At 35.9% G+C, this 10,779-nt stretch overlaps 1 protein-coding gene across 1 annotated transcript; it reads left to right on the top strand.

Moving 5' to 3' along the window:
- The first annotated feature begins 358 nt into the window (after window positions 1-358).
- On the top strand, window positions 359-10,292 carry LOC112500968 (autophagy-related protein 18b). The gene is made up of 11 exons (XM_025104591.1): window positions 359-454; window positions 538-611; window positions 2,218-2,291; window positions 2,393-2,502; window positions 4,112-4,203; window positions 5,432-5,544; window positions 6,558-6,677; window positions 7,086-7,231; window positions 7,713-7,826; window positions 9,095-9,160; window positions 9,841-10,292. Exons 1-11 carry the CDS (start codon window positions 393-395, stop codon window positions 9,983-9,985), a joined length of 1,116 nt encoding a protein of 371 aa, XP_024960359.1. The 5' UTR covers window positions 359-392; the 3' UTR covers window positions 9,986-10,292.
- Window positions 10,293-10,779: the final 487 nt, after the last annotated feature.

Consider the following 10,779-nt stretch of genomic DNA (forward strand, 5'->3'; position numbering starts at 1 on the left):
GGTAAACAACACCTTATCCAAAAAAATTGTAACCCTTTCGTATACCAAAATTTTGGATGATCTTATTTTAATAAAGCCCTTATTCGATTTACCTAAAAAAACAAAACCGAATAACCTGAAACTGAATAAAACCGAAATCGATTAAATCGAGTGTTGTTCGATTTGATTATCAAATAGCTAAAAAGAAGTTGAAAACCCAATAAACCCACAAAGTACACCCATCAAGTCCAATTCGAACTCCAACCAACGTGAACTTTTGGGCCCAATCAGTAATGGGTTTTTTCAAATTGTGGAGTGATGGGCCTATGTAATCGAAAGCTTATATTCAAATTCTTTTATATCGAAAATCATCAGGCGAACAAGCAAGCAGTCAAGCAATAGTTTTTCCTGAGATGGCAGCAAGTAGTTCTGCTGCAAATCCAATTCTATGTGCTTCTTTCAATCAAGATAACAGGTATTGATTCTGATACTAAATCTGAAATCTGTATGCTTTTTAATGTGAATTTTGGGTTTTGCTAATTCCATGAACGAATTTAGTTGTTTTGTAATTGGGACGAAAGATGGTTTCAGAATCTTTGATTCGAGTACAGGGAGGCTCCTATATGAACGAGGTATGTTCTATCATATGGAAACTGGTGTTGATGTTAATAATTCTATGTAAGGTTGGTGTACCAAATAAATTCTGATGAATTATGGAGTTCTACAAGGAGCTAATTTTAGTTTATTGGAGGGTTTCATGCAATCAGGCAAGACTTAAGTGGGTTGAATTTTAAACTTTTATAACCTAGCAAATTGACATGGTCAAAATCAATAATCGAACCTGAGATTCATGTCATATTGGATAGAAGGCCACAGGGCACAGGGGATTGACATCTAAGCTGACCCCTTAGAGTTAATTGGGTTGAATTTGTTGATGTAAAACTCGATGGAAAGATTGAATTTATTTTTCCTCTTTTCTTTTAACCACACGGTTGGTGCCTGATTGGTTTGATTGGCTTGAGTTGGCTCAAGTCAAAAGTACCAGGAGGTCTAGGTTCAAATCTTAGGAGGAAGAAAAATCCTCTTGTGGCCATGGAGGTTCAAATGCGGTGACTCCGGGCTATCTGCAAAGCAGGTGGTCACCCTGGGATTAGTCGGCTCACATAGCGGGTTGGATATCCAGGTTAATTAAAAAAAAATCTAGAACATGACAGGCAAACATAATTAACTGGATATATTTACAAAGAGAATTTATTGGATCAATCACAAAATCATGAAACACATAAGAACAATAGATGGATCATGGCCAATGTGGAACAGATGACTATGTGGCAAATACTGGAGACTCAAATCATTCTAAAGTTAATGATGATTGGGGGGGGGGGGGGTGTTTCTATATGCTTATAGATAAAAGGCCTAATAGAACTAATATCAAACCAATAAATGAAGATATTATCTTCATATATAAAATGGTAACCTACTTGACCTGTAATGAGACTTACTTCTTTTGGCAGGCCATAAGAGTCTAAAACTGTCTAGGATTTTTGTTGTTGTATCGTCTAGCCTCYTTTCTTTATCTAATTATCTTGATGGTATTAGACGTAAGTTTTGTATTTTGAGTTGTATCTTTAGTTTTTAATTTATAATCTGTTTTCTTCTCCTTTTTTTTATTAAAAGAAGATCAAACCTCCCATCTGTATCACCCGTATTCATAGTCAGCAATTTCCAATGGAGTGACTAATTAAAACCTACTTTTTGCACTTTTTCTTTGCCACATCATTGGCAACTCGACCAATTAAGAATCTACATGAAAAATTGACTATGAATGTCACTTACATGAACCTCCTTTTTTGGGTCCAATATATTTTTTCAATGTAATATATCAGTCAAAAATACCTAAAAACTAATACAAAAATATTTAACACAATAATCAAGGTTAGAACCTAGGTTCTTGTACAAGAGCTCAAAACATGTTGGTGACTTATAAGAATTCTCCACTTTGGTATTGACATATAAGAACTACACTTTTTGCTTATAAAAACCATCCATTGTGGATGCTCTAATAATTCTCCTGTGCACACAAACCCATGTTTCTAGAAGCTAAAATATCATGAAGTAAGACATCTTCTAGGAGATGATAATTATGTCAACTAACTTGGTGCTATTTTATATGTGTGAATGCTTTGGAGATATATGATGTGGATCAATTCTAATGATGAATTAATATTTCATCCGCAGTTATTGGAGCATTTGTTATTGTTGAAATGCTTTTCAGCTCTAGTCTTCTTGTCATTGTTGGAGCTGGTGAACAGGTTTTACTACAGTTCAGAACTTTCTAAGCCAGTTCACTCAGTTCTTACTTCACCACAGAACCTATCTACTTTGATTGTCATGCTTGCTTTAATTTTGACAGGCATCTCTATCACCCAGGCGTTTATGCTTGTTCAATACTAAAACTGGCATTCCTCTCCGAGAATTAAATTTCTTAACTTCAATTCTGGCTGTTTGTGTAAATAGAAAAAGGTAACTGTTATGCTTTTAATTTACAACACACTTAGCTCTGTTATATATTTATATTCATATATTATCAATTTCACACAACGATTTTACGAGTTGCAAAAATATGATACTTGTCAAGTGCATTTATTAGAAACAAGTATGATAATATAAACCTTCCCCCCCCCCCTCTTCCCGGGCCTGGCAGGGGCGAAAGAACAGAAAGAGTTTTATGAAGTATTGCTGTTTTCTCAACAAATAATATTGCATCTCAATGGAAGTGCTGTAATTGTTACTTTGATGTCTGATGATCTGACTATGCTGATAATAGCCTACCATAATGTACTTAATACCATATTGCCAATAAAATCTGCTGAATTTTAGCTGATCAACTAATTTTGCCCACAGTTAGTATATAACAAGTTGAAAGTGTTGAAAATCAACCCCAATCTCAGTATAGAAATGTGTGATTGACCAGAACACCTGAATGCAGAACAAAATGGATCGAAACAATGTACATGATGGAATGTGCAAAACAAATGCAACCACATGACAATTATAGCAATAAGCAACACAAATAACGACATGGTTCCACTATTAGTATGATGGTGTACATCACAAGGAGTGGTGAAGGATTGTATTGTACAAACCAAACGAGGATTACAATTAAGAGAGCTTACCAAATTTCTATCTGCATTGAACTTACCAAAGAACACTTGAAGTCTTTATCAAATCCTCTTACAAATCAAACAATCCCCACTTTGAAATCAGACAAAGTCTAATGAACATGATCAGAGCCCACAAGCAACTTTGAACATGACATGAACTCACCTAAGAAGTTGCTTGTAATAGGAGCCAACTTTTGGTACACAATGCACGACATTAGACACAACTTTGAATTCGTTTGGAAAGTCGCCAATAGCAGCAGTGGGGTTGTATTTGCAAATTTTCAACAAAAAGCTGGTCACATGGTTGTAGTGTTTAGAGAATCTTGGTATATACGAAGTTAAAATATTTATGCTGTCAATGGGCCATAAGTAGATGTTGCTAGCATGTATGTGTCAATGATTTTTCTCCAACAAACCCAGGTAGTACGAACATGTCATCTAAAGGGATGAAGCTGTACCACCTCCAACAATCTCTTGAAGGCATCACTATACTTCCCACGAGATGGAAGTTGATCTTGATTTTCTGTTATATATTGTTAAGACTTTTTTCAATTAGTTAGGGCTGGTTCCCATTTTAATTCAAGGCTAGTATCAGTGATATAATAGGGATTTCAGCTCTTCCATAACTCTATCAACCTTTTAGTTTGTGTCAAGAGTAAGCTCCTCAATTCAAGTGGAGTTTGTGGTTTCCCAGTATAATGCTCCAGTACTTGGCAATTATGAGGGTGCTTATGGATCAAGAAACAAGATTAAGGGTAAACTTTTTAATATATTTATATTTATGCTGTTATTACCTTGAAAGCATGAGAAAGATAGTTGCCAGTAAATGTCTCAATTTATTGCTTATTATCACCGTGCGTCCTTTTGTCTTTATAATGTTCTAATCGGATATGTTGCATTTTGTTGAGAATTTCTGTACATCTTAACGTGGGTTTTCCTTCTGTGTGGAATACCATCCATGCATGCAGGCTCATCGTGGTTTTGCAAGGAAAGACATTCATATATGATATAAACAGTCTCGTTATCTTGGACACGATTGACACAGTGCCAAATTTGAAAGGTGATGGTTCTTTTTTGTCTCCAGACTTGTAGTCTCATTTTTGTTTGCCAGCCGAGCCGACTGTTGAAATATGAAAGGAAAAAAGCATCCAGTTAAAAAAAATATTGGCTCTAATTTTGTTAACCTCTGCATCATAAGGGATGAGCACTTATTCTCATATGCCATTACAAGAAAATATTTTCCATCGATATTTTTTTATCTTTCATGAATGTGCCACCTTCCAGGACTTCTGTCATCCAAACAAAGTCATTGAATCCGTAAATGTCGGTGCTTTGTTGCTTCACTTGCTTGTAAATTTCGTGAGTAGGTCATATGTTGACTTTGGTGGTTATGTTTTCAGCATAAATTGAGCACTCGCAGTGGGTACTCCTAGGAATTTTGCATCTGATTCTATATTTCTATGTGAACAAATTCTCTTTTTTGCGCACTTATGTGTTGCTCCATGCATGACCAGAGGTGATGTTTGAACAATGTAACTTGGCCTATCTTATTCATAGGGTAGAGGCTGCATGCACTGTGGAGTAGACCCTCATTATGGCCTGAAGCTTTAAGTGCTTAGTCTGTTCTTCAAGTGAGCGACTTCAGTTTGACCAAATGGCCTAGTGAAGAAACTATTTTCTGTACTCTTGCACCATATGCAATTATAGGAGAGATTACAGTAATCATGAGGAAAAGCTGCGATGTGGCATGGCAATGCTATGAATAACTTTTGTAAGTGATGAGAGGAATGTAGAATAAGAAATTTCTCGTTCCATAAACCCCATTTTATATTGTAATGTGGAAGCCATTAGTCCATTACTAGGAAGCAAGTTGAAAATGAAGATATTAGGATGATATTCCAACTAGGGGTTGACTACAAGGTTTATGTTATGGTGCTTTTCAAGGAAATGGGAAGACAACCGAAAGGCATATGAACACAATCACCACATTTTGTTGTCTAAGTTCTCGGTGCAAACAATTAACGCATATTGATGTAGCTCTCTAGCAGCCAGGTTTATTTTGCACTCAGACTTTGTCGATCATTAAATTATATCTATCGTTTAATCCTTTGAAGAGTGTGTCCGGTTGGTGCTTAACTAATACTCGTGGTGTTAAGGTTTTATTTACTATTTACCCTCTTAAGATGCACATGCTTAATATTTGAAGGTTGTGAGAATAAATATTGGTATCATGCTAGTGCTACCGTTGCATATCTATTCGCTATTTATCTCTTGTCATTCTCTTTCAGGGCTTTGCGCTTTTTCCCCATGTTTGGATGGTTGCTTTCTAGCTCTTCCAGCAAGTACCACAAACGGGTCTGTGTTAGTCTACAATGTTATGGATCTCCATTCACACTGTGAGGTTAATTATTATTATTTCATCGAATAATGAAAATCTGCATGATTTTGATTCATAACCTCGCCTGTATGGGAAGAAACTGACCAGATAAACTGTCATGGCACTACTTATTTATGCATATTTGTGACTTTCTTGATTTCAAATTTAAACTCCATCCTTTGTTCCCCCTTCGTCCCAAAAATCAGTTAGTATTTTGTCAAGACCTTAGGTTTAAGAAATCCATTGTGTTTTTATATGTATATATTCACAAGTCACTATGGATATATTTTCATAAAGATCATTTTTCACCAAACTTAAAAATGATTGTATTGATTGATTTTACATAAATATTGAGCTGTTATATGTGAAATTTTGATGAAATACACATTTTGAACAGTCATTTGAATTTTGATCAGCTAAAATTGATAATTATGAAGTCATGAGTATAAACGTGTCATGAAAAGATTTAGAAATCAAGACCAAGAAATTTTAGGACACAGGTTAAACATCTATTTTGGGAGTCTTCGGTACAAAATCTGTCATGCTTGGGTTCTTAAAATCTTCTCCTCATTTTCCGTTTGAGATAGGAGTATTGTAGATGAACCCTGTTTTCTCACTGATGTTATTCCTGATTACGCGGGATAAGTTAATCCTTTTATATTTTGAGTTCAAGACCAGAAATATAATAATAATTCTTGCCGATAATCCATTGCTTGATGGCTGCCCTATTTATGCATTTACAGCTGCTAGATACTGAGCTTAACATCATATTTACATTTCTAATAATGTGTGAAGATGTGCGTTGTATTTGGTCATCTGAGATCTGTAAATCATGTTAATGTTCGGATACAGCTTTATGATATGCATTTGAGTTTATTCAAGTAGTTGTCTATATCTTGCATCTACCATTCATATGTTGCTACATGGAAGTTGTTGAATGATTGACTTGCCAAAATGAAAAATACTTGTAAAAAATCACAATGTGGGTTATTGACCTTTATTCAATCAACGGTGGTCATTAATGTGTTAAAATGCAGATAGATGCTCATCGCTCACCTTTGGCTGCAATGGTATTTTCTTCGAATGGGATGTACATAGCGACTGCATCTGAACAGGGGACTATAATCAGGGTTCATTCTGTTTCAGACGCAACCAAGGTGAAACGCTATATACATAATTATGTTTTAGTCTCTCAAGACTTTGGTTCTTAAAGTAGATTCATTCCATTTGGTTATGCTATTTTTCTCTATTCTCCATTCTTCATTTGCTGGCTTCATATCTGTTCTTTTAACACCAAGCAGACGAGACTAACAACATCTTCATTCTCCTCATACCCACAGAATGAAATTGTTGAACAGCGAAAACAGTAGAACCAATAATGATTTCAGGGGTTAATCTTGGTACCTATTGGCTATTATCAACTTGGGAATTATACTTTGTAATTTATGCATGTTGTGGTGTCCGTTTTATTCATCAAGCATACATCAAATTGCTCGAATAGATAATGAATAAATAATCTATGGATAGCTGATTCTCTCTTTTGGTAACTTTTTCTTCATATTCAGTCTTACAGTTTCCGAAGGGGAACATACCCATCAACTGTATATTCCTTGTCATTTGGACCGTCTACTGGACTTCCTGATATTCTTCTAGCTACAAGCTCTTCAGGCTCTGTTCATGCTTTCTTTCTTGGTTTGGCTATTGATCAAAGGTGATGAATCTAAAGCTTTTGTTACCATGAATCCATGACAAATATTATATATACATAATTATATATATATATATACACCCACACACATATATATATATATATGTATGTATATATTCCTGCTGTAGTATGGAGTATAATAAGTTTTGGCCAATGAACTCTGTACATCATTTTCTGCCATGATTTGCTTGTTGATCTCTTTTGCGAGCCAAAAAAAGAAAGTTCTTTGACAAATCTGCTCTTGTAAAACCGATGTTATGTTGTTGATCGTTAAGGGTAATTTTGTCCAAGAATATAAATTTTGGCTGGAAAGGGAGAGGTGTGGGCAACAAAGTGAGCGGAACATAAGATACAATGGCGAAATAAATAACATTGATGGTAGAGTGGTAAAAGAACACTTCACTCAATAACACGGTTGCTAAACAAATACCTTTTCCTACGTTTTATAGTGGAGCTAATCGCTTCCTTTTCTTATATCTGCCAGAAGTAGAAGGTCAAATACCTTTCTTGGATCAATTATACCTGATTCTGTCAGTGATGCACTTGATGCAGCTCATCATCATGTTCTTCATAATGCTGTTCAACCCGGAATAAGGAGGTAATACGAGTAGACAAGCAAGTTTGTTGATTATCTGTTTCTTTGGTATATCTGCCAATATATAGTATTCAGGTTATGGTACAATCTCATTTTTGAACTTAGTTCTTTTTAATGATCTGGTAAATCGCACCTGAGGGGGTAAAACTTGTGCCGTGCATCCAATGGCACACTGCTGGTAGTTCACATGCAAAAAAGAGTGGAGGGTTTGAACTCAAGATCACTAGGTTATCCTAAGCAATCCCCCAATTGGGTTTTAAATTCACTTTTTAATACACAGTCGATTTCTTATGGCTTTCTTTTGGTAGGATTTGTTTGTTTTTAATGACTTTATCGATCGATCTTTCAGAAAACTTGTAAAATGTGTAACATTTATCGGTCTGATAGTTTTCCAAAGGGATTTGGTATGGGTTCGGTTTCTCTTTTCTGTAGTAGGAAAAAACATTGAGCTTCTAGTGAAGTTGCTTGGATCTTGTGTTGTGAGGTTGGAATTTTGGTTTGGCATGTTATACACCACTACTAAGCTGAACGATATTTGAAAAGCTGTCTAGTGAAATAAAGGTATGCCATTTCCCATCGATCTTTATTTCATGGCCCCCAATTTTCTCTCTTGGGACCAAGTAAATGGGATCCTCAAATCATGCAAAATGAAAATGTTTTTTCTTTCATAACCATGGCATCAGACTTGTTTTGCCCAATTAGTCCTTGGGGTTTTGTAAAGCACCTCCCTACACGACCCGACAAATTGTAAGTCTTCTGGCCAAGGCAGGCCCGAGTTGGTAGCACCCACTAGGATTTAAAACCAAGACCTAATCTTCATGAGGCGTCAAGTCCGATGAGTTACAATTAGATCCATCCCTTAGGGTTGCAAAACGAAAAGGTTAGACAATCAAAGGAAAAGAAGCCTAAGAAACTGTTTGATTGTTTTTCCATCAAGTCTGGTAGGATTAAGCTGTTTGTATGGATTAAGTTAAGTTGTTATTTGTTAGTTATGCTGAATGACGTAAATGACTATTTTACCTGTAGGTCTAAATTAAACACTAACTAAAATAATTGTCTGTATGGATGAACTATTCTCGAGTGGGAATTAAACAGTTGTGTCCGAATTTGTCTAGGAGAATAGGCTGCCACATGGTTCAACACATCTTCATTGACCATCTTTATTGACCATCTTTGGTCATATGAGAATTGCTTAGGATTCACTTTGAATTGAGTTAATATTATCTTAACAATGTGTAGAGGTTTTTGACGGTATGCAGTTTTTACCACAGTTATGTAGTGATCCGCAAGGTCGACAAAGTTGCTGACACGTCTGCATCTGAATCTCCGGCTTGCAGGTGAAATAGCTTGAATTCACCCTACATCATGATCCGTTATCTTTATTGTGTCAGGTTTTCATCTACTTCATCTATACATACTCTTTGTGTTTTGATTATTTCTATTAATCTCTACAACTAAGAGTCCGGCCGTTAAGTGGTCTGATCTAGTTTGGTTTTGGTTTGAACCATGAGTGAAACTGCCCCTGATCAGTTCCCTTTTCTTTGAACTGAACCAGACCTTACTATGACAGCCTTAGAAGGTCAATCTTGTTTTTGCTGTTTGGTTTGATGGTTTAAATAATTTCGTATTATAAATGAAATCGAATTTTACTAAAAAATGAATTATTGCAAGACAAAAACATTAACTGAAACAATAGTAGGAAGAAGCTGTGTATTGTTTTTGTTTATTAGAAAAAAACTAGATTATGTTAAAGTCAAACTACCTTATTGGGTAAGAGGTGCTTACCCGGTAAGAAGCGATGTTTACCAACACACTGTGACGTTGACCCAGTAAGGAAGGGGTTGCTCTTGACTCAGTGGTTCAGTCAGCGCTTTCCCAAACATTTGGTAAACAACCATTTTTAGTCGGTGCTTATCCGGACCGCAATCTTTCGTAGTTAGGCGCTTACCCAATTTGTACAGGTAAATGACCCCTTACACTGCTAACGACACGTCTTTTGCTATCTCTTTGTTTTCAGAGCCACGGTATCCATAATCACACACAACGGATATTTCCTGGAGTACTTCCTTAATATCAACCATCGGAACGAGTCTTCTTGGACGTTGGATCGAGAATTCAATCTTCTAACAGCAATCTCCGAAAGCGGATCCACATCATCATGATCCTTGGTCTTGTAAGTTTTAATCAAATTAACCTTTTTTATCCTAAGCTAAGAAATGATCAAACCAAGAGCAATCTTTTCCGGTCTAAGAAATGTATGACGCCATCCTCTGAACCCTCCCACTGTACCAGTCTAACATCCATCATTGGGGAGGTAAATCGCTTACTGGTACAGAGGTAAATCGCTTGGTGATTGTTGTGTATTGCTCTAGGTTTGGCTTTTTAACTTTTGGAAATTGTCTTTAATATTTAAAAATGGAATTCGTGATTGTAAAATTATAGTTGTAAATAATTTTGGTTTAGTGCTCACATGTGGCTCACGATTCCTCTTCAAATTTGGAGATTTGGGTTGTTTACTCAAATGTTTACCCGGTAACTACTTATCGATAGGAGTCCAACATTATAATTTATTTTTCTGGGGAAGATTATAGTGCATCAAAACGATATAGTACGCAACAATTTATCTGGTAAACATAAAACACTTACCAAGTAAGAGTCGTCACTCTTACTTACTATGTAAGACACTCCATCCTTTCACCACTCTTACCGGGTAAGATTCTCCATCCCTTAACTGCTCTAACCAGTAAGATTCTAAACCCTTACCATGTTCATCCGGTAAAGAAAATTACTTGGTAAACACTTACTGGATAAGCATTTAGTAAACGGACGAGGTTTTTTGGGATTCGTATAAAAGATCGAATGAAATCCCATTCATGTGTTTGGTTCCCCCGTTAAAAAGAAATTCAAAATCCTTGATTTTTCGAGTCTTGGATTCTCCAATTTTGTAAAAATCGAA

This window comes from Cynara cardunculus (assembly GCF_001531365.2).
Source record: "Cynara cardunculus var. scolymus isolate 2C chromosome LG 17, CcrdV1, whole genome shotgun sequence".
NCBI lineage: Eukaryota > Viridiplantae > Streptophyta > Magnoliopsida > Asterales > Asteraceae > Cynara > Cynara cardunculus.

Coding starts and splice junctions, on each gene's coding strand:
- LOC112500968 (XM_025104591.1), top strand. CDS start 393: ATGGCAGCAAGTAGTTCTGCTGCAAATCCAATTCTATGTGCTTCTTTC. Junction 2,503..4,111: donor GTTTGTGTAAATAGAAAAAG/GTAACTGTTATG, acceptor CCATGCATGCAG/GCTCATCGTGGTTTTGCAAG. Junction 5,545..6,557: donor ATCTCCATTCACACTGTGAG/GTTAATTATTAT, acceptor GTTAAAATGCAG/ATAGATGCTCATCGCTCACC.